The sequence below is a fragment of the Rattus norvegicus genome, chromosome 4 (genome assembly GCF_036323735.1).
Source record: "Rattus norvegicus strain BN/NHsdMcwi chromosome 4, GRCr8, whole genome shotgun sequence".
NCBI lineage: Eukaryota > Metazoa > Chordata > Mammalia > Rodentia > Muridae > Rattus > Rattus norvegicus.
Genome location: NC_086022.1, coordinates 35,218,601 through 35,242,531, shown reverse-complemented (window position 1 = coordinate 35,242,531; position 23,931 = coordinate 35,218,601). Strand labels below are relative to the sequence as shown.

At 43.0% G+C, this 23,931-nt stretch overlaps 1 protein-coding gene across 6 annotated transcripts in view; it reads left to right on the top strand.

Annotated features, from left to right (window-relative positions):
* The window catches only part of Slc25a13 (solute carrier family 25 member 13), a 182,683-nt gene that overhangs the window by 85,872 nt on the left and 72,880 nt on the right, over window positions 1-23,931 (top strand). For 4 of the 6 annotated variants that reach the window (XR_005503443.2, XR_005503442.2, NM_001419627.1 and 1 more), the window contains exons 5-9: window positions 2,925-3,064; window positions 14,654-14,800; window positions 19,290-19,428; window positions 20,069-20,162; window positions 20,369-20,453. Coding sequence is in view for 2 of the 6 variants with exons in the window: in NM_001419627.1 (NP_001406556.1) it covers window positions 2,925-3,064; window positions 14,654-14,800; window positions 19,290-19,428; window positions 20,069-20,162; window positions 20,369-20,453 (605 nt within the window). In the remaining 4 variants the exon portion in view is untranslated. Of the gene's footprint in view, window positions 1-2,924; window positions 3,065-14,653; window positions 14,801-19,289; window positions 19,429-20,068; window positions 20,163-20,368; window positions 20,454-23,931 lie in introns of those variants that run through there. The other 2 variants (XM_039108599.2, XM_039108600.1) reach the window with 2 other exon arrangements.

The window sequence follows — 23,931 nt, the reverse complement described above, 5'->3', positions numbered from 1 at the left end:
GTAGCAGATGATGGTTAACTATAAGGGAAAAGTTATTAGTTAAAATGAAACTTATTTTCAGTGTGTTCACTAAGTTATTTGAGCTCATAGATATGCTTAAATATGTATGTTAAATATGATTTTAAATATGGGTGTTAGTCGTTTAAAAGGTGTCGAAACCTTTAGCACGCGTTTCTTCAGTTTCTCCAAACTTCCTTTTTCCACAGGCCATGTGACAGTAAAATGCCTGGATACCTTGGCTATATATGCTGCCTGTTTCATATTTTCTCTTACTTTCCATGAAACATAAAGGAAGGGTCAAGAAAAGATGTTATTGTAGCTGTCCCGAACTTAGTGCATTAAAATGATTCCCATGGACTACGTGGCTAAGAGGAGTCCTCACCTAACCTGAGGGCCCTAGACAGCCTCTTTTGCTTGCTTGTCATTAGAAACTCACCCTGGAGTCATGGGATTTGACTGTATTTAGGATGTGGAAACAGTTCGTGTGTGGTTTTGATGTGGTCTTTATTGTCTGAGTGTGGCATCCCCAGTGTGGCTGCTCCTTTGGTGTGGTGATTTTGTTGAATCTCTTGGGCCTGCTCCAGTCTGAGGTGTGAACACAGAGCTGGACAGGCGCTTCTGGCTACGCTAGGACATGTTGCTGATGGAGGAAGTCTGGCTTCAGACTAAGGGGCTTGAAACAATCATAATAATCCTGTCACTTGGTAAGCACCCAAGACTTGGTGGCTGTCACTGCTAGTAGAATTGGAGCCCTAGATGTTTGAAAGAAAGTCCTCAATGGAGATGGAGTTTACGATCTAATTCACCTTACTGACCCTTGGCTAGATGTAAGGGAGCCTCACTTCTTCCTTTCCCTACACCATTTGTTTTCTTTAAAGTTTTAATTCTTGGTTTATATTATTTCTTTTGAAGCCAGCCTCCCTCTCCCTTTCTCCTCTCTCCCTTTCCCTCTCTTTCTCAGAACTTTAGGGAGGTACTTTGAAATTTTTATTTTATTGTCTTCACCATGGTCAGCCTGAGGGTCTTGTCTTTTCTTTTCTTTCTTTCTTTCTTTCTTTCTTTCTTTCTTTCTTTCTTTCTTTCTTTCTTTCTTTCTTTCCTTCTTTCTTTCTTCCTTTGCTACCGTTTATAAAATTGATGTCCAGCAAAATTTTGATTTTTTTTTCTTACTCTCTCTGTGCAAACATACACAACCATATGCCAGTGGTGGCCTTGCTGTTTTTATGACAAGTAAAAATTTCCAGAACCTTTAAAAACATGGAATGAAAACTTTGTGGGTGTAATGGGGTAGAAATAGGAAATTAGGGGGAAGCTGTAGAGACAGGTACCAGGGATTTTTGGCACCGCTCAGAGTGCTTTTTCTTTTTTCTTTTTCTTCCTTCATAGATAAAAATGGGGGAAGAGAAGGAGCTGGGCTTAGTTTGGTTATAAAAATGAGCCCCGGAGTTGGGGATTTAGCTCAGTGGTAGAGCGCTTGCCTAGGAAGCGCAAGGCCCTGGGTTCGGTCCCCAGCTCCGAAAAAAAGAACCAAAAAAAAAAAAAAAAAATGAGCCCCTTTGACCGATCTATTAAAGTAGTTTGGAAACAAGGATAAAATTCACTAGTGTGCTCATTCACTTTCCCATCAACCTCTGAAGGCATATTTTCATTATGGATAGAGACCAGTAAGTAAGATAATGTTTATTTAGAAAAGTAACTTTCATGTTATTTTGTGTTAGTCTTCCTATACTCTGTGTGTGTGTGTGTGTGTGTGTGTGTGTGTGTGTGTGTGTTCACATTCACCATTCTGCCCCTCTGCCCCTCTCTCCCCACCCATGCTAGGCAAATACTCATCAAGTGAGCCACACTTGAGCGCCATCTTCTAAGGATGACCAGGGATGAGTGGAGACTATTACACAGAGGAATACAACTTGGATTGGAATTATTTGGATAATTTTCATGCTCCTGTCGAGCACCCCTACCCCACCAAAAGTTAGTTAAGCTGGGCAGTGGTGGGGTATGCCTTAATCCCAGGAGGCCGAGGCATGTGGATATCTGAGTTCAAGGCCAGCCTGGTCTATGGAGTGAATTACAGGATTTTCACCATTACCCAAAAAGAGCCCTTTCTTGAGGTTGTAGGCTGGGGTGTTGGTGTTAAAGCTAAAATCTTGGGCTTCTTGCTGCCTTTTTCTTTTCTTGTCTTTTACCACAAGAGCAGCTTGAAAGATTTATAACTGACTCCAGCTCAGATGGCGTCTCAGAGCTATTGAACATTGCCTCAGCTCGGTTACTAGTCTCTAAATCTAACCAAAATTGGCAAATGACTTTTATTTTGTCTCACTTACAGTAAATGTTTGTTATGTATGGATGGGTTTTCTGGTACTGTATTAGCCACTTTTTAGTTACTTGACAAAACATCTCGACTAAAGGCAACTTCCTGAAGGTCCCAGATGGCTCTGCATCTGAGGGGAAGGCCCAACAACAGACGGCAGGAGCAGGAACAGAGGGGGGGCGGGGGCTAGTCAAGGACAAGATATAAACCATCACAAATGGCCCCTAGTGACACACTTCTCCTAGTACTAACTAAAAGTTCCATAAGTTCCCTACACAGCATCACCAGTGGGAGACCAGGTGTTGGAGTACGGGAGCCTGTGAGGGACATTTCCCTTCAAACCACTGTAGCCAGTAAAGATGAAATCCTGTCCTTACATAGAAAACAGTCACCATATTTGGAAACAAACAAATGGGATAAAATTTAGCTCTTTACCTAATTTCTGAAGTCATTAACTCTAATAGTTCAACTGTTCTATGAATATTCTGACTTCCGTTTCTGCCAAAGTTTTGTGATATACGCATGCATAGATTGTTAGTAGCAAGTAAGAATGCCCATTTGAATTCATCTAAGAACCTAACTTTCTTTTAACCACAAATTTATTCGTTTTCAGAGGACGTCAGGCAAGTTTTTGGACAGACGACAATTCATCAACATATTCCGTTTAACTGGGATTCAGAATTCGTCCAACTACATTTTGGAAAAGAGAGAAAAAGACACCTTACATATGCAGAGTTCACTCAGTTTTTGTTGGTAGGTCTAAGTCTTTTTTTTTTTCATTTTTTTAGTTACCTGATGTTTTCACCCTGAATTATTTTTCTCACAGTTTCTGTTATATTTTATATCAAAGGCCTTATTTGTATTTGTGTTCTTCTAATTTTTTATTTTAGTGTGTGTGTGTGTGTGTGTGTTTTGCCTACATGTCTGTGCAACTGTATGTACTGCTTCAGAAGGACATTAGATCCCCTGGGACTGGAGTTACAGGCGATTGTGAACGATCTCCCATGTGGGTGCTGGGAATCAAACCCGGGTCCTGGCAGAGCATCCAGTGTTCTTAACCATCAAGCCATCTCTCCTGCTCCTGGAGGCTTATTCTTAAAAACTGAAATAGAAAAATGGAAAAAGGAATTAAGTATAAGCTTGCTTTTGCCCTGAAGCCTGATTCACAATGGGTTTGTAAGGCTAGAAATTTAGAAGTATTTCTTTTCCAGTTTGTTGAATTGTAGAATTACATAGGTTCTTAAAAGACTGTGCAGAAACTCTTCCTGTTTGAGAGTGTGAAAACGATCCCTTTATGGTTGCTATGTCAAAGAAAGCAAAATCATGGGGCTGGAGAGATGGCTCAATGGCTAAGAGAGTTCGTTTTCCTTGCAGCTTTCTAAGAAAGTGAAATGAGAATTGCAACTGGGATCTGTGCCTGCTTGTCCCACGATGCACAAATAGTGTGTTTTTTCTTGAGAAAATGCAGCCCCGTGTCTCTAAGTGTGAAATTGTTTCCTCTGAGGTCTTTTATAGGTTAAGCCACTGAGTTTCAAATTGCTGCATATTGAAATCATCCAGGCTGCTTTGGAAACTGTTTCTTAGGTTGATCTTTAGAGATTGGCACCGTGTGTGTGTGTGTGTGTGTGTGTGTGTGTGTGTGTGTGTGTGTCTGTGTGTGTCTGTGTGTGTCTGTGTATGTCTGTGTGTGTCTGTGTGTGTCCGTGTATGCGTGAGTGTGCCATGCCTTGTGTGATCTGCTGTGAGGGCACTGGCTTTCTCTTCTCTCCTAAGCTAGCTCTGTCCCTCCCACAGCTCTTCTTCCCCTCTATTGTGATTGGATCATTGGACCAATGATGAGATCAGCTGGACAGCATTTTTAAATATGATTATACAGTTCTTATTCTATGATGATGCTATAATGAATCTCATCTCTTCTAGATTAACTAAGAATTAAAACAATAAAATTATGATTATGTCTGGGTTTTCCTCTTCAAGTGTCATTTAAAAAATGTTTTAATTTACACCATTATATTTAGTCACTGGGGATCAATATCTATTGGTAGACAAATCTCTATAAAAGAGTTCCTTTCTTTTGGGTTTTTATGAACTTGTTTACTTTCCTCAGCAACCTTATTTCTTTTTACAAAATCTATTACTTAATAAACAATGACGGATGTTTTTCTCTTGGGATCGTTCATCTTGGAGCCTGTAGAAAAGCTGCTTAGGAAATTGCCCTCAGTTCTTTGTTACCAGAAGTGTTGTTCGGATCTCAACTCCTCTGGTTTTTTTTTTTAAAACTTACCCTAGATCTTGCCAAATGCAGATGCAGGGGGATGGAGGCAGAATGGGGATGGAGTGGTGGGGATGACACAGCCAAATCCCCTCCAGTGACGAAACCTTTTCTTCTCCAACTTGCTTCTGGGTCATGGTATTTTATCCCAGCAATGGAAGCCCTAAGACAGTAAGCTCGGTTTCCTGTGTTTGAGACTTCTGCTTTGTCAGGTGCACCCATTTTCCTGCTCTAAAGCAGAACTCAGAAAGGTAGGTGCTGCTCCCTGGCTGTGGTCTCTGTTGTACGAGCACAGAGATGCTTGCCTATTTGAGATGTGAAAGCTACCACCACACACTCTCTTCCCATCTCTAGTGAGGCAGAGGAACCTGAGGGGCAGAGGGAATTACTGATGTTCCCAGGAAGACCTTAGCTGGTTCAAGCCAGCAGGGATGGTAGCTGTGCTTGTGTGCAGTTCACTCAGTATATATCACTCTGCAGGTTTCTCCCTCTATTCAATAAAATCTGTGCTCTATTTAAGCAAATATGCCTGGTCTGAGTAAGTGTTACACACCGAGGTCATGGTTGTCTGTCAGAGCTTATATGGTGAGCATGTATGTTCTTGTTTGTACTTTGTGTATGGATTTCACAAATCCAGGACAGAACAGCAGGGACAGAAAAACAACTTTTTGGATTCTCGTTCCTCATTTCTGGGGAAGGATTTGAGAAGACACTAGGGGACACATAGCTTACTCCCTTTATACTACAGCAGGGATGGCTGGTGTTTTTTTATGTGTAATTCTTTCATCTTTACTTCATGAATAATGGGTGTGTGTGTGTGTGTGTGTGTGTGTGTGTGTGTGTGTGTGTGTAAATGTTATAAAGCGAACATTTTTTCAAGTGTGCATTTTTCTAGTGTCTTTCTGTGACAGGGAAACTCTGATAGGCTCAGAGTTTGCCATATCCACCAGGCTGGCCTTGAACTCAAGAGAACTGCCTACCTCTGTCTCTCGAGTGCTAGGATTAAAGGCAAATAGGTGTGCTTCTGTAAGACTGTCTGCCTCTGCTCTCACCTCCTCAAGCAAAGCTTTGATTATATGTATGCCTTACACATAGATTTCGATATTAGCTGAGATTGTTAAGAAACACTTGGAAGCTGGTTGGTGGCACATGCCTTTAATCCCAGCGTTCAGATCAGGCAGGTTGTTGTGTTTGATGCCATCTTGGTCTACAGAGTGAGTTCCAGGAACGCCAGGGCTACACAGCGAAACCCTGTCTCAAAACAAACCATCAGTACCACCACCAAAGGAGGAGGAGGGGGAGGAAGAAGAAAGGAAGGAAAGGAAAATGACTGGAGAAATTGGAAATAATTGTTGTGTTTACACCTGATTCAGAGTGTAGATATTACCCACATGTCTGTTTTTTACTTATTGTGCTGTTATCAGTACTTCTAGGAGACAGGTCATTCACTAATATATTTTTGTTGAGCAGGCAAGGTTTGTCAAGATTCCTTGGGCTAAGAGCTGGCAGGCACAGAGATGACAAGCTGTGATCCACTCATGTACAGATGTGGGGATTGTTGCTATCTACATACACTTTACAGTGTAGCGAAACTGCAAGCAGATCTCAGATATTTACTGTTAGAAGTTGCGGTTAACAGAAGTATCAAGACCATAAATCCTTGACAGCCAGAGACCATGTCGGTATTTTGGTTTGCAACAGGTGAACCTATTCCTATTGATTGTAAGTTGCTACTGGCAGATATAATGCCTGTTGGTACTAGTTTATGACTTCGATAAGCATAGTGTTTCCAAGACAAATGAGGAGTGTAGGAAGCTGGCATTGTTTGCCCAGCTCCACAGAGGAGAGCTTCTTTGGCATCTGTGTGGAATCTGGCCCACTCGGAGAGTTAGATTCCATTTTCTCAGACACGTTTTACATTCGGGACAAAGGCATCAAGATTCACTGTGTTGTGTCCAGAGTTGGTCAGCCTGGCCTCCTGTTGAACAGCTTGAGCTGGGCTTTTACGGTCACTCCCTGCTGAGAGCCAGGCTAGCATCTCTGCGGCTGTTACTCGCTGAGAAATTGAGCAGGAAATCAGAAGAGTGAGGAAACGTCGAGACGCACAGGTCTTCTTTTCCATCCTGCTGCTGCCTTACGCGCAGAGGATGAGGCGGCGTTGTCCAGACGGCTCTTCTTGAGGGTCCAACCCGAGGAACTCGGGGCAGAATTTCACCGTGAGTCTTCAGATGGGACTGCGTGGCAGAATTCATGATTATGAGACGTGAGGACTGGAGATGCCTTCGCTCTCTATGTACATGTTGCTCGGTTCCGTTTTCTTTACCTCATGTGTGTAGATGTGGGAGCTGGAGAGATGGCTCGGTGTGTCAAGAGTGCTTGCTGTTTGGGGATGAGGCCATGTCTTCAGATCCCAGCACACATGTAAAAAGCCATGGGTAGCTGTGTATGTGGCTGTAATTTCGGTGTGGTAGCAGCCAGAGACAGGAGGATAGTGAAGGCTTGCTTGAGGACTAAGCCAAGGAATGGTAGACAGGTGCCTGACATCCTCCTCTGACCTTTGTGCATGCATGCTCACACACATGTGCTCACACACATGTCCTCACACACATGTGCACACACAGTGCACATACATCCATACTTGCGTATGTCTATCCTTATCTCAATTCAGGTTATTTTCCAATTAGCTTAAAATTATGCAAATTTAGGGCACTTATATTAAATACTCTAGAGAGCTGGGCAAACATTCCTTATTCATTTTAGTCTTCGTTTCCACATCCGTCTTTATTTTGACTGGAATTTTCTACTACCAGAGGTTTTTGTTTGTTTTGTTTTTTAAGGTTTTGACTTTGTTTTTATTAAAATCGTGTATATATATATATATGTATATATATATATATATATTTTTTTTTTTAAGTTTTGAAAACCCAAAAGGAAAAATGAACCAGGTTTTTGCTCGTTTCCTTTTATCTCTCCGCCGCGGTCTTTGCTTTATAGCTCAAGTGGATCTACAGTCTGTTTTGTAGACTTTTGTTGTTGATGATGATGTTCTACCGAATAAATAGTTCTCAGGCTTAAAGCACAAATGTGCTGGCATGTCTGAATAGAGGCAAGGAGAATCTTTTTACATTCAAAGTATGCCCACTTGAAAATTGGAGATTATTAAGGAAATGACAGACTTGGAACTATTAGAAGCATGAATTTAGACCAGAAGCAGGGTGACCCCCACGTGTGTTTATTTCTATACGGAGAGCAATTTTGAGGAGTTTGACTTTTTTCCTCCAGCAGTCTGCATGGGTGTGTTGAAGTCTTTGGAATCTGCTACAGTGAAAGCCTGCTCCATAACTCAGCATGCTGCAGAGCACAGGGTCAGGGAGCAGTCACTGGTGCTTGAGCAGAAGGGACTCAGAGATGGCTGCACATGGCCTGGTTGGGACCTTCTGGCCTTAGGTGACAGAGGTCCTGGTTTGTGTCGTGGGTCCCGTGCCCTGTCCCTCTTTTCCAGTTACAAACAGTCTCAAATTAGCAAACCTCCCTGGCTTGGCACCTGAGGACTATTCTCACAGGCTGAATGTGCCTTCTCTCAGGCCCACCCTCTTCCCAGCTTGCTTTGTTTCTTTGTTGTTTTTTTCCCTCCTCCAAGGGCCCCTGTTTCATTTTCTCTACTCAGTTTAAGTATCAATTTGATCCTTGTTGCCTCCTCTCCCTGTGTATTGTGAGATAATCGCAGCTCTTTCTACAACTATACTTTTTGCCTCTACTTTTCTTTCTTTTTTCTTTTTAAGTAGACATCCTTTCAAAACAATCAGCCGATTGCTTATTAAGATTGTGGCTCCCAAGCGGATGGTTTTAGCACACGTCTGCCACCCCAGCCCACAGGCGGGATACAGGAGGATTCTAAGGTTGAGAGTTGTTTGATGCGACGTCACAAAAGACAGACAGACACATGCGTGTGAACACACACACACACACACACACACACAGAGAGAGAGAGAGAGAGAGAGAGAGAGAGAGAGAGAGAGAGAGAGAGAGAGAGCGCGAGCGCAGGCCCCAGGGCCAGACTTAGAATCAAGCACTGTACTTCATGTTTCCATGTATAGGATGAAAGTCACGGGGTCTACAGTATCAGGCATTGAGAATGTAAGAAGGCATAGCCCCAGTGTGAGGCCTGCACCCAGCACGAGGTTTACCTTCTATTTCTCCTAACTTGCAGCCCACATGACTTTCCCAGATTTACACCCCACTGGTGCTTTCAAGGTTCCTTTTGAAGAAAGCTTAACTTTTGTTTTTAACATAAACTGTCCGCTCCGTGTGTGTTTCTTATGATGACCACCCATCTCTTTCACAGGTGAAAGCATTCTTAATCTGTGCTGGAGGGAGTCTTCTCTCTTCCCGTCGTCCTACGTGAGAATTCTTTGGATATATAGCCTGCTTCATTTTTTTAGCATCCAAATTATTGTCATAGATTCTCCCCCATCGTGTGTGTGTGTGTGTGTGTGTGTGTGTGTGTGTGTGTGTGTGTGTGTGTGTGTGTGTGTTTTAGGGATGAGTAAAAGTCACTTTTACAACAGGACTATCTCTCCAGGCTCACTCAAAGCTTTCTTTGAAATTCTTTTTGCTTATTAGGGTCCAAATCAGCTTGATCCCACTGTGATTTTCCCCAGGACAGCGTAATTCGGCTGTCAGACTCTCAGTTTGGAGTGGCACCATCCTCAGTGTGCATCCTCGGCTCAGCTGCTGCAGGACTTTGAGTTAGAAAGTCAATCACCCTCCCAGCCCCACCTCCCGCTTCATGTGCCTTTCTATAAAATGAACATAAGAAGTCTTTTGAAACAAGGCTTCAATAAAACCCTGCCTCAACCTTAGGCCAGCAGTAAATATTTAGTATTTAGCTATGACTATGATTCTCTGCCATGTCCACGTGTTCATGTGTCCATGTGTCCATCTTTCTGTGCCTGTGGCTGGTTCTTATGACTCAGCAGTTCTGGATTAGAAAGAACTTTACGAGTGTTTAAGCCCTTACCAAGTGTCTGTCATGAATGACCTGGACAGCAGGCCCTGGTGTGTGCATTTTGTGGAGAAAGCCTTGGGGCCTAAGACACCAGCTAGCTCCCCTGAGCTCCGCCATGCAGTAAGTTGTGTCATGGTGCATTACACTGCAGGGCTACCATTCCCCTCCATCAGTGGAAAATGACATCTGTGACAGGTGTCCCTTTGCCCAGAGTTAAAGCGTTACCACTGACGCTTGCTTGTGGGAGACGTCTCCTTTCATCGATCAGTAGTTTCATAAGTGAGAGACCAGTGTATTGTGCTGCCACCTACCCCAGTATCTTCTTCTCATTGATTTTTCTTTTTTAAGAGAAATACAGAGAGGCGGCTATCTCCTTCCCTGGATTTTAACCTGCCGCCAGTTAACCTGTAAATACTTTATTATAATGATGGCTTCTCTCTTTGTTCCCTTCCCTTAGGAAATGAGTGTTACTGTCGTGGTCTCCGTCCCACTTTTATCCCTTCCGGCACACTATAGGAAGAAACATCAACCTCTTGGCAGCCCTTACAGATGAATTAGACATTAGTTAGTGGCTATAGAGATACCGTCAAGGGATTTAAGTCACTGTGTCAGGCCATTTATTTCAAAGCTCACACATTCTTGAATTTAGCATTTGCAGAGTTGTCTGTATGGTTGGCCCTTCAGGCTTCCTCACCCGAACCCATACCCCCACTCCTACTCCACACCCATTCAGGGCTCTGAGGGCTGAAAGGAGAGTCGAGCCTGAGGGGAGAATCACGGCTCTCTCTCTGTGACGATCAGTGAGCACATTGCCTTCTGCCTTAGTGGAAACTTAGGAATTTTATTATATTCTCACAAAACCAGGCAGAGGCAAAATCTAGAGACGAAGACTGATATACAAGCAGGCCTGGGTTCAGTGTTCAGCCCCGCATCCTCTGGGCATGATGGCGCATGCCCATCGTCTCAGTACTCAGCAGGCAGAGGAACTGGAAAGAAAGTCTAAGGTCTGTCTTGGCTGTGTAGAAAGTTTGAGCCCAGTCTGGTCTTCATGTGACCCTGTCTTAAATAAATACATAGATAGATTGAGTACCATAAAATGAAATTCTTAGAGCTTTTTAGATTCCTAATTGTCAAGTATAGTTTTAGTCAAGTTCCCTACAGTATGGTTTTCCAAGGCTTCATAGGCACCGTGGTCAGGTAGCAAGCAGGCACTTGTCCTTGGGGGCGTGTGGGGTGTGTGTGTGTGGGGTGTGTGTGTGTGTGTGTGTGTGTGTGTGTATATAGCATCCATCCTTGAGTTCCAGTCTTGCTGCCCCTGCAGGAGGACCTCAGCTCCCTCCCCGGGTGCCATAAGTTTAATACTTACGACCTGTGTGCTGTATGTGATGGTACTAACCAAGGGAAGAGGATTCTGAGGTTTCAGGGCTGGTCAAGCCTAGGTTAACTATCAGGAGCAAGCCCTGTCTTTAGTAATGTAGCTTACATAGAAGGACCAGCCTAGACCTTCTTCACTGGTTAGCTTCGAGTTCAGTCATGGAATTTTAAAGTCTCCAGTTTTTAGGAGCTGTGAAAAATGAACTCTCAATTTGCTCATCATCAGGATAAAAGGAGCTGTTTCGGTTGTTTTGTTTAGTTATGTTTTTGTTTTGTGTTGCCTGTTTGTAGGATCCCTGCTGGCAGCTCCCCAACTGAACTATGTAGTCAGCAAAGGAGGCAATGTTCCCTTTACAGATATGCTCCCATCACAAACTCAACCCCTCTTTTGAGGGTTGGCCATCATGGGTCCTTTACAAACCTTGGGCATCTGTTTTTCTCTTTGCTATTCCAGATAAGCTGGTCTTCATGTTCTGGATTTCTGCTCTGTGAGGGAAAGGGTTGGCTGTGGCATATGAAGCTGTTTCTGGGTCCTTGAGACAGAGTTCTAACTAGGAAAATAGAAAATACCCACAGGGTACCTCTGCTGTTTCTCAGAGTAACCTTGGCTCTCTAAAGCACTGGCATTGCATTTGAATACAGGCCTCCTTCTCTTCCTTTCAACTGAATACCATGGCCTTTGCTTTCAATGGGATACCAACTGTGGTCATTTTTTCATTACAGGTCTTGAGCAGTTAGACTTTCTGCCTGTTGAATTTCTGAGGCTCTTGGATAGACAACTCTGTTTTTGTTGAATAGATCCTGGTTTGTTCATTCAGTTGGCCACACGAGTGCCCACAGCACCTAGAACTATAACAGCACAGCTAGACGAAAACGTAAGCAGAATGTGGCACTGCATCCATGGCAGAGGTGGGAAGCCTACTGTGAAGACCCTATTTCTGATGGACAGTGGAATATTATCCCAAAACATGCTCATCTCTAGAACCACATGACAGGGCACTGATTTTTTTTTTTTTTTAGCGAAGAGGCCAAGATGGGTTTTCCAGTTGCATAGAGGGTCTGCATGGCTGAGATGCTGCCCTGAGTACTTCCCCAAGAATCCCGAGGACCTTCTATTAGAGATCGGTTTCTGTGATTCAGGCCACTGGCTCTGTCTGCTGAGGAAAGAGGAGGCTGGATCTGGGGCTTTGAAAGGTGACAGGGTGCAGGCATGGTGGACTGCTGTGGTCAGAGAGTGACAGTGAGGACCATGAGTGAACCTAAGCCAGGTCTGAGGGAACACTGAACCACTGCTGTCAGAAAAGGAAAGATTCGTTCGAGGGAACTTTTAAAGGCTCAGGGAACATAATTTGGCAACTGGTTTGCACTTGGGAGAAAGGAAGCTTACAGAATCGAAAACAACAGCTCTTCAGGTGTGTCACTGGGAAACCAGCATGTCAATAATTAAGCTTTGAACCCAGCAGAGGTTCCAGAGTTGAGTCCCTGGTGAGGACATTAATAGTGGGGTTAGTGATGTGTAATTTTATGGCCTTTATAAGGTACATACAGGATATATTCTTAGAAATTCTGGTCTAGCAGGTAGGAGTGGGGAGATTTGGAGGCAGACAGTAATCCTTAGCTCTGACGAAATCTTTGACCTTTCGTGGCAGCGCTTTTCCTGGAAAGCAGAGTTCGAGTCATCTGAGGACTGGGGTGGCGGGCACATCTTAAGTAAAGATCAAGTTCAGGGCTCTAGAAGGATCTGGGCTCACAAGGTTCATCTGGGTGTCCTGCACTAAAAGTTGCCAATGCTGTATGTAACTAAGGAGAAACTGTCAATAAGATAAAGACCGTTTTCTTACTAATTAATTAATCTTTAAAATTACAGTGTTTACATTTTTAAAGTACAGAAAACCATAACTCATGACTGTATTAATTAACCAGGTCCAGTCATTTTTTTTTTCTTTTTTTTCAGAGCTGGGGACCGAACCCAGGGCCTTGCGCTTGCTAGGCAAGCGCTCTACCACTGAGCCAAATCCCCAACCCCCTGGTCCAGTCATTATTAATACTTCGTCAATCACATTTCATCCTGTCTCTCATGCGGGACAAGGGAAACAGGTAGTCTAACTACACAGCAACATCAGACAGACTCCTGTCACTCCACATTGCAGTGACCCATAGAACAATTAGTGTCATCTTGTTACCAAAGCAAAGAGATGGCTTCCTTACCATTTCATCTTAAATAATTTGAAATCCTTGATAGCCTTTTGGTGGTACTTTTAAGTTTCATGAAGATTAGCTTTCTGAGGTCTGTTTGGAATGTGGGTAGTGTGCTGAGGAAGATGATAGCAGGACCTTTCAGAGAAGTAGTGTGATGTGAGTCTCAGTGGGAAGCAGTGTTTGGTTTTTATGCCTACACTTATCTCCTGGGCATAGCAGTAGAGAGAGCTATGATTCTTGTGGAGTTTGGTCACATGAATGATATATCCAAGTGTGCTTCTATGGCCTTTCCTCCTGCGATGCACAAATTGTCCACCTTCTTATTCTAGAACACAGGGCTCTACGTGGTGTCATTTTTGACCCTCATAGCCTCGGGTGGAGGAGTTACTAGCAGCTACTGGGAGGATCAACTGGCACAGAGCAGCCTTTTGTGACAATGACTTAACCTGCCCCAAATATCAGTAGTGCCAGTGCTGAGGATTAGCGCTTTCCAGCAGAGAACACTCCTTCACCATTGTTATGTCAAGCGCTTACCTATTAGCATGTGCTCACGATTGCTTGCTGGATCTAGCCAGGCTTTTGAAGCTACTAAACTTCATTTTTATTTTAACTTTCTTCATATCTCAGATTCTAGAAACAAAAGAACTTGATTTGATTCCTTTGACTTTTTCTCCTCCTCCTCTCCCTCCTCCTCCTCTCCCTCCTCCTCCTCTCCTTCCTCCTCCTCCTCTCCCTCCTCCTCCTGTATCTTTCCTACCTTCTCTTCCTTCTTTTGAAACGTTGCATGGTGGTTTGAATGAGGATGGCCCCCATAGGCTCATGTGTTTGAATGCCTGGTCCCCAGTAACTGGAACTGTTTGAGAAGGATTAGGAGATGTGACTTGTCAGAGAAGCTCTGTTGCTGGGGGTGGGCTTTGAGGTTTCAAAAACCCATCCCCGGCCCAGTGCCTCTCTCTTCTGCCTGCAAGTGAGAAGGTAACACTCCCTCTACTGCTCTGGTGCCAGGCCGGTCTGCTTTACATTAACCTTCTAAAGCTGTAAACAAGCCCCCAATTAAATGCTTTCTTTTATAAGACTTGGCTTGGTGATGGTGCTGCTTCACAGCGTTTGAACAGTAACTTAGACAGCAGGGCTTTCTCACACAGCCCAGGTTGACCTCAGAGCCATAATGTGTCTGTAACCGTCTCTTAACACTTGGTCTCCCTACCTCTGCTTCTCGAGTGCAAGATCACAGACATGTGCCATCGTGCCTGGCTCGGATTCTGCTGAGTGTAACGTTTAAAACAGAGTGTGTGCTTACCAACTTAATATTCGCTGCTATGAGGAATGTTCTTTCCAAGGAAACAGTAGTTTAGGGGGAAGCATTTAAACAGGCTGGTGGGGCCTGTTAAATCACGATGTAGGCTTATTTCGTCTGACTTAAAAAACAAGCAGTCATTTGCAGTCAGAAAGAGACATAAATTAACCGTTTTACCTTTTCTAACTGTAGGAAATACAGTTGGAGCACGCAAAGCAAGCCTTTGTGCAACGAGACAATGCCAAGACGGGAAAAGTCACAGCCATTGACTTCCGGGACATCATGGTGACCATCCGTCCTCATGTCCTGACTCCTTTTGTTGAAGAATGTCTAGTAGCTGTAAGTTGTGTGTTGTCCTAGTGAAGTAGTTTGTTCTCCCTAATTTGTTCTAAGTAAACTGGAATAGTAAAGAACAGTTCTTATCAATTGTCCTGTTTAAAACACTAACGTGATCAAAGCAAAGTATGTCTTGGTTCGTTTTAGTGGGTAGGTTAATTGATCGGATTGTTTTGGGGACGTGGTTAGTTGTTTTTAGTGTCCCTGGAGGCCTGGGCCTGGGTGCTTTCATATACTAAAGTCTGCAGATCCTCAGATCATTTCTTTATAGTGACATCATCTTTGCATATAATGTATATGCATTTTCTTTGTACTTTAAATTATGGCTAGATTATTTGTAACATCTAATGCAGTGTAAGTATTTTTTTTTTTTTTTATTAACTTGAGTATTTCTTATATACATTTCGAGTGTTATTCCCTTTCCCGGTTTCCGGGCAAACATCCCCCTCCCCCCTCCCCTTCCTTATGGGTGTTCCCCTCCCCAACCCTCCCCCAATTGCCGCCCTCCCCCCATAGACTAGTTCACTGGGGGTTCAGTCTTAGCAGGACCCAGGGCTTCCCCTTCCACTGGTGCTCTTACTAGGATATTCATTGCTACCTATGGGGTCAGAGTCCAGGGTCAGTCCATGTATAGTCTTTAGGTAGTGGCTTAGTCCCTGGAAGCTCTGGTTGCTTGGCATTGTTGTACTTTTGGGGTCTCGAGCCCCTTCAAGCTCTTCCAGTTCTTTCTCTGATTCCTTCAATAGGGGACCTATTCTCAGTTCAGTGGTTTGCTGCTGGCATTCGCCTCTGTATTTGCTGTATTCTGGCTGTGTCTCTCAGGAGCGATCTACATCCGGCTCCTGTCGGTCTGCACTTCTTTGCTTCATCCATCTTGTCTAATTGGGTGGCTGTATATGTATGGGCCACATGTGGGGCAGGCTCTGAATGGGTGTTCCTTCAGTCTCTGTTTTAATCTTTGCCTCTCCCTTCCCTGCCAAGGGTATTCTTTTTCCTCATTTAAAGAAGGAGTGAAGCATTCACATTTTGATCATCCGTCTTGAGTTTCGTTTGTTCTAGGGATCTAGGGTAATTCAAGCATTTGGGCTAATAGCCACTTATCAATGAGTGCATACCATGTATGTCTTTCTGTGATTGGGTTAGCTCACTCAGGATGATATTTTCCAGTTCCAACCATTTGCCTACGAATTTCATAAACTCGTTGTTTTTGATAGCTGAGTAATATTCCATTGTGTAGATGTACCACATTTTCTGTATCCATCCCTCTGTTGAAGGGCATCTGGGTTCTTTCCATTTTCTGGCTATTATAAATAAGGCTGCGATGAACATAGTGGAGCACGTGTCTCTTTTATATGTTGAGGCATCTTTTGGGTATATGCCCAAGAGAGGTATAGCTGGATCCTCAGGCAGTTCAATGTCCAATTTTCTGAGGAACCTCCAGACTGATTTCCAGAATGGTTTTACCAGTCTGCAACCCCACCAACAATGGAGGAGTGTTCCTCTTTCTCCACATCCTCGCCAGCATCTGCTGTCACCTGAGTTTTTGATCTTAGCCAATCGCACTGGTGTGAGGTGAAATCTCAGGGTTGTTTTGATTTGCATTTCCCTTATGACTAAAGATGTTGAACATTTCTTTAGGTGTTTCTCAGCCATTCGGCATTCCTCAGCTGTGAATTCTTTGTTTAGCTCTGAACCCCATTTTTTAATAGGGTTATTTGTTTCCCTGCGGTCTAACTTCTTGAGTTCTTTGTATATTTTGGATATAAGGCCTCTATCTGTTGTAGGATTGGTAAAGATCTTTTCCCAATCTGTTGGTTGCCGTTTTGTCCTAACCACAGTGTCCTTTGCCTTACAGAAGCTTTGCAGTTTTATGAGATCCCATTTGTCGATTCTTGATCTTAGAGCATAAGCCATTGGTGTTTTGTTCAGGAAATTTTTTCCAGTGCCCATGTGTTCCAGATGCTTCCCTAGTTTTTCTTCTATTAGTTTGAGTGTGTCTGGTTTGATGTGGAGGTCCTTGATCCACTTGGACTTAAGCTTTGTACAGGGTGATAAGCATGGATCGATCTGCATTCTTCTACATGTTACCCTCCAGTTGAACCAGCACCATTTGCTGAAAATGCTATCTTTTTTCCATTGGATGGTTTTGGCTCCTTTGTCAAAAATCAAGTGACCATAGGTGTGTGGGTTCATTTCTGGGTCTTCAATTCTATTCCATTGGTCTATCTGTCTGTCTCTGTACCAATACCATGCAGTTTTTATCACTATTGCTCTGTAATACTGCTTGAGTTCAGGGATAGTGATTCCCCCTGAAGTCCTTTTATTGTTGAGGATAGCTTTAGCTATCCTGGGTTTTTTGTTATTCCAGATGAATTTGCAAATTGTTCTGTCTAACTCTTTGAAGAATTGGATTGGTATTTTGATGGGGATTGCATTGAATCTGTAGATTGCTTTTGGTAAAATGGCCATTTTTACTATATTAATCCTGCCAATCCATGAGCATGGGAGATCTTTCCATCTTCTGAGGTCTTCTTCAATTTCTTTCCTCAGTGTCTTGAAGTTCTTATTGTACAGATCTTTTACTTGCTTGGTTAAAGTCACACCGAGGTACTTTATATTATTTGGGTCTATCATGAAGGGTGTCGTTTCCCTAATTTCTTTCTTGGCTTGTTTCTCTTTTGTATAGAGGAAGGCAACTGATTTATTTGAGTTAATTTTATACCCAGCCACTTCAGTGTAAGTATTTTTAAATCTTTGTTTTGCTGTGTTGTTCAGGGAATAATGGCAAGGAAAGAAATCTGTGCATATTCAGTAAAGATATAATTGCCCCCTCCCAAAAATCTTTGCAAAATTCTGGTTGGTTTCATTTGCATATGTAGAATTCATGAATACAGAGGGTCCATCTGTTAATAACTAGGAAAAAAGGAGAAAAACAAAAATAATTTATGACTTCATCTTCTTTTGCCTTCTATTTGAAGATATGTCGAATGCTGATTTTTGTGTTACTAATTTAAGGACAAAGAAACACACATGCAGGCAGGCACCTTGCAGACATGCACACGTGGATGTCTTGGTGGAGTCACAGATAGATCAGAAGGTCTAAAGCTTAGATTTCTCATTGTCTCTTGGTGTCCATTGGGGTTGCAGTGGTGCTTGTGATAGGCAAAGCCCTGCCATTATGTGTCATAGTTGTCCCATCCCAAAGGATGTCCAGCTGATGTCCCTGCTACCTGTTGGAACTCTGAGGTGTCCTGCAGCATTCTTGGTCGTGGTTCCAAGCCGTGGTCATGGACAATCTAGATCACCAGGGAGGTTCATTACAAATGGAATTCAGGTTTTCTGTAGGTTTGCGCTTCACCACCGATGGGTGGCTACATCTCAGCACCTAAACGTTAAAGCTTCTCTCTGATTCCTAAGATTTGGGAGCCACTTCTCTGGAAACTCCCTTTGCTAGACCGTGAGTGTGTTCACAGCCACTTCAGTTTCCCACAGTGCTGACCATGAGCCTTTCAGGTCTGTTTCCTGGTGCTTCATTCTGAACACATGGCCTTTCCCATTCTGGCACCATGGTAGTCTCACTCCTTTTCTGCCCCACCCCCCTACCCCGCCTGCCCCGCCCCACTGCCACTCCCAGGTAAACTCTCATGTCAGCTATTTTGAGTGATTATTAAGTGAAGAATTATACAGCTGTTTTAAAAAAGCACTTTCCTAATAAAAATATTTTGCCTTCTTATTTTCCATTCACAGTGGATATATATCTATATCTATATCTATATATATATCTATATATCTATATATCTGTTCCCCGTCCCCTGTGAAGAAAAATGTTTTCTTAAAAATTCTGATTATTTGAATTCTGAACAGCTTCAACCCCCATCTAGGCATGCGGTATCTCCAAACTGTACCGGAACACACTTGTTCCTTAGTTATCCCACCACTGTGAAGTCTTCAGTGACTATTGCTGGTTTACGTATGAAGGACAACTTTTGACATTAAGGTTGCACTGGCCACTTCTCATAGTACGTCTACTCCGTTACAATGCATGTGTGAACACATGCATGTGTGTGCTACCGTTTGTATGTTTAAGGCCTTAAGATCTGCTCATTAGATGAAGTAAACCAACTTAGAAAACATTTCCAACTGAAATTCGAGCTCTGTAAATGACTCCTGGTCCTGTTATAATCCTACACATGCATTTGTTTAGTTATCCAGGGGTTGCGCATGGCAGCACAAGTCCTGGTCGTGATTAGTTGCAGTCACTTTTAAAATTCACTTCTAGCTTTTTTTTTTCTAAAGTGAAAGAAATATACTGCAGTTGGTTTTGTTTTTTGTTTTTTGGGTTTTTTTGTGTTTTTTTTTTGTTTGTTTGTTTGTTTTTTTGGTATATTCACTCCCGATTACTTCCAAAACAGTGACAAATATATGTACTTTTGGAACTTCTTTACCTTCGTATCTTTTTTTCTTTCCCTTCTCATGCTTTCAACTTCCCAAGGCCGCTGGAGGCACGAGATCTCATCAAGTCAGTTTCTCCTATTTTAATGGATTTAATTCGCTCCTTAACAACATGGAGCTCATTAGGAAGATCTACAGCACCCTGGCTGGCAGCAGGAAAGATGTGGAGGTGACTAAGGGTGAGTGAGTGCACTGGAATGCTTGTTCCAAGTGTGCTAGGGAGCGGGGATGGGGAGTGAGGCAGGCAGCCTGGAGTTTACTTAGGAGTTCCTAACCCACTCACACTGGTGAATTCATTAGTGACGTGTGTCCTCTAGTCTGCGATCAGACGAACTAAAGCAGACAAGACAATTTACACTAGGTTTTTGACAAACTGAAAACGACCTTTGAATGAAGAATAGAGGACTTGTTGAATCTTTCCATTTCTTACAAGAAGTGGACAGTGGCCCTCAAAAATACATTGAGGGTTTCACAAACCCTGTGTTGCTGATACCATAATGTGATCTGTGAACACGAAGAAGATGTTATCAGCATTTATAAGATTCAAAAAACCTATAAGAATAACTTGGGGACCTGCTATGTCAGTGTAGTTTGAATACCGTCTGCTGTCATTTGTTTATAAAGCATTCAGGTAGCACCCGGCTTTACTCTGAGTGTTGGCTGGGATGGAGTTCTGTATTCTTTTTCCAAGTGGGTGAAAGAGCTGGGGAAATGAGGGATGACTTCATGATAACCTGTTGTGATGTCCACTCCTCCTGGGCGTTGACTGAACCCTGAATTTAGCATTGATCTTTCTGACTCTCTCTTTCTTCCATACAGAGGAGTTTGCTCTGGCAGCCCAGAAGTTTGGTCAGGTTACACCCATGGAAGTTGACATCTTGTTTCAGTTAGCGGATTTATATGAGCCGAGGGGGTAAGTTGGCTTGTTTTTTTTTTTTTTAAGTTAGTTTAATAAAATAAGGTTAGGAGCTAGGTGTAGGGAGATTTCAGCAGGAGAGACAGAAACCAAATAATGGAGGCCCACGCTGAAATATGGGAAGCGATAAAAGGAACATTCTAGAATTCCACAGTGTAAATTTAAGAAATTTGGGGCTTCATCATTGTTTACTTTCTGTCCAGGCGCATGACCTTAGCAGACATTGAGCGGATTGCCCCTCTAGAGGAAGGAATGTTGCCCTTCAACTTGGCTGAGGCCCAGAGGCAGGTGAGTGACTTCTCTCCTGGTGCTTTCCACAGAGATACCCAGGCCCCTAGCACTTCCATTCCACTTCTAGCATCAGTTTCTGACTTAACCATTTTCTAAGTCTGCTCTCCAAATGTAGGCATTTTGAGGAGGCTAAAAGGGAAGTTGTTTAGCAACCTTCTGGTGAACAGATCTGGGCATGTGTTTCTTAGAAAGACAGGGCAGTTGCCCCAACACTCGAAACCCCAACACTCCAAAAACAAGTAGCTCTTTTCTTCTTCACATCTGGTACTGAGGGATGTGGGCGTGGAGCACTGGCTCTTGTGACTGTCCCCAGCAGCATCTGGCATTGCTAAATGAACGATATTGTTGTTCCTCAGTGGGGTACTGTCAGAGCATTGTCTAACAGCCATGCCTTCCGGTTTTCTGAGTATCAAAATGAGATAATTTTGTTTAGTCTGGAGTCATAGTTCAGAGACTTTTAGACCTGTTTTCTCTTGTGAAAGGATTCATAAGCTATGTGGAAACAATGTTAGGAATGCTCGATTTTATTTTATGGTTAACAGAAGCCCATGTGCCGAAGTTGTGGGAGTCAGAAACTTAAGACATGGGACCTCCTCGCTTAACTCCTACTCAGCTCTGTAGCTGGGCTTGAGAGAGCAACGCCTTCATCGCACGGGCTATGCCTACATGGTGCTTGTAAAATAAATCCATGAAGAGACAGAAAGTATTTTTTTTTTTTTTTAAGAAAAAAGACCTCCTTTAAGGCAAAGCCATCTTCGAATCTTGTGAGACTTAACTGTTTTTGGCTTGGAGCTCTGGGTCTGAACAGCGACGCCAGTTTGACCACAATGGGTTGACGCGGGCTGCATTTTTAGGACTGTCAGGCCTGGAGCCAGGATTCCCCCCTCCACACTCCCCCTCTCTTAGCTCCTTCCCACCCAAGGGCAGCAGCAAGTTGTGTGCTGCATGGAAATGGAAGGAGTGTGTGTGTGCTCAGTAAATCCTAACTAGGCACCTCTGGGAAACCAGCTGGCTGTGGTTAAAAGAGGAAGCCGATTCCCCCTGGTGCAGGAGAAAGAACAGTGTAATCCTGGGCAGAGGAGGAAGCGGTCCTGCTCTCCCCTCCCTTTGATTTCAGACGCTGTGTCTGAGATAATTATCTCTTGTGTCTGCGTGCCACCAGCTATTGTAGAAATTTGGGGATTAAGGAAAGTAGAGGGGCTGTTTCAGATCTCCCCTGCCTTCCCCCCTGGCAGTAGCACCTCTTCATTTCCCTGTGTGCCCTTTGCAGCTTTGGAGAGCTTATAATGGGTGCTTGCTGGTACTGGCCTCGAAAGGGTTAGAGGAATTTGATGAGCTTTACAGTAGGAAGTGATTGGCCGACGTTCAGAGGTTTAGAGCAATTCATTGCAACCCTACCTGAAATCTAGGATGATTTTTTTTTTATGCATGAATCCCACTGCACCTGACAGATCAAGCAAGTCAGGTCATCTACCTGTGGGCGGTTTGCATGACCTAACACCCTACAACCTTCCGAGTGTTTGCCCCAGACAGGGGAGTGATGAAGCTGGAATCTTCTTCATCGTGTCACTCTGAGAACCTATTCGTTTTTTCCAGGAAGAATTAGCAGTAATGGCAGAAGTTCCTTCCTTTAGCATCTTGAGAGTACTCTCATTCACTATTTTGATGCCAGAACATTTTTAGTATCGCATGTTCTCATGCATGTAAATAAAATGATAACGCTCTTTCTTTGAATACATCTGTCAGCATGAAGGTAGACTACAGGGGTTGAATTGGAGGCAAGGCATGGAGCTTGTGTAAGAGATGTTTTACCTTCTTAGACATGCGTGCCTCTCCGTAAAGCTCTTTTCAGTTAAATGACTGGAGATTTCAAACGATCTCATTGTATTGGAATTGCCTTGCGCTGACAGCAGTTAAAATTCAGTGGGCTGGTAGCTGGGTTTGGTGATTGTTTTCATTGTTCACTGATGTTAATTATCGCGCCTCTTGAAAACAAATTTTATTGAATGTATGTATTCATTCAACAGGTATTATTAGGTGCTGACTGTATGTCACTCTCTCCTGACAGCTCTGTGGACAAAGTTAGCATTTTATTTCACAGACAAGATAGTACAATATTCTAGAATGGTTTGGCTTCAGTAATACTAACGATGACAGGTCAGAAAAGCAACAGCAAAACAGCTGGTTGCCTTGAAGTAGGAATTTTAGGAAGATAGCTAAAAAATGAGGAAAAACATAATCACCTATAATTTATCTATTTAGTTATGGCCGTCATAAACATTTAGAGTGTCACTAGGCGATAGAGATGCCGAAAATCCATACTAATTTCATGTTGATATATAGATACATATACATATATCCATATATAATTCTAACACCACCAACAAAAGACTTCATATTCTACGCTCTTAAATTTTCTTTTAATACTTTGAAGGGCTCAACCGTTAAAAGCACTTGTTGCTCTTATAGAGAACCTGGGTTTAGTTCCCAGCACCCACATGGTGGCTTCCAACCATCTTTAACTCTTGCTCTGGGGATTCTGCATGCTTGTGGGCACCAGATACACACGTGGTATATATACATGCAACAGGCAAAACACTCGCACACAGAAAGAAAACGCCACGAAATATTATAAACATTTAATAAAGGCAGAAGGAATTTAACAAACCCCTGCACACTTGCCATGGCCTTTTCAGCTAGTTTTCTTTCATCTTTGAAATGTATTGATTTATTTTTATGTCTATGGGTGTAACACACGTAGGCCTGCAGGCATCAGATCCCTAAGACTGGAGTTACAGAGGGTTGCGAGCAGCCATGCGGGTGCTGGGAATTGAACCTGGATTCCCAGGAAGATCAGCCTGTTCTCTTAACTAATGAACCACCTCTCCCACTCCTTACCTTTTCTTTATGAAAGAAGAGTTTTGTGAACATTTTTCTTTACCAACATCTGATCTTCTTTGAGGACACCATTTTAAATGATGTGCTTTTGCTTTAAAAGTGATAGCATTTTATTTATTTATTATGTAATTTTGAGACAGGATATACCCATGTAGTCCTGTTTGCTTTGCTTTGCTACGTGGATCAGTCTGGTCCAGATCTCACAGAGATCTGCCTCTGCCCCCTAAGCACTGGGAGTAAAGGTGTGTGCCTCCGCGCTCACCAATACTGCATTTCAAGCCTCTCTTCTTGGCCATTTATTGTAGCTCCAGAATATTTGCGCTGGGTGTTGCTTTTCAAAGAGCTGACACCCTTTCCCCTGTCTTTCACTGTTATTCTCGAGTAACTTTAAGTGAGAATCGCAGCATCGGAGATTAAATTCAACTTAAGTGTTTAGGTCTATGTTATTTAGAGTTTCAAAAGCTCATATTTGGTTTGACGGCGAGATTGAGAATAGCATTTTAATAATCCTTACTAACCCGAGTATTACCATTTAAAACAAAAGCAAAACTCAAACAAAAGTCTCAGCCAGTTTGCG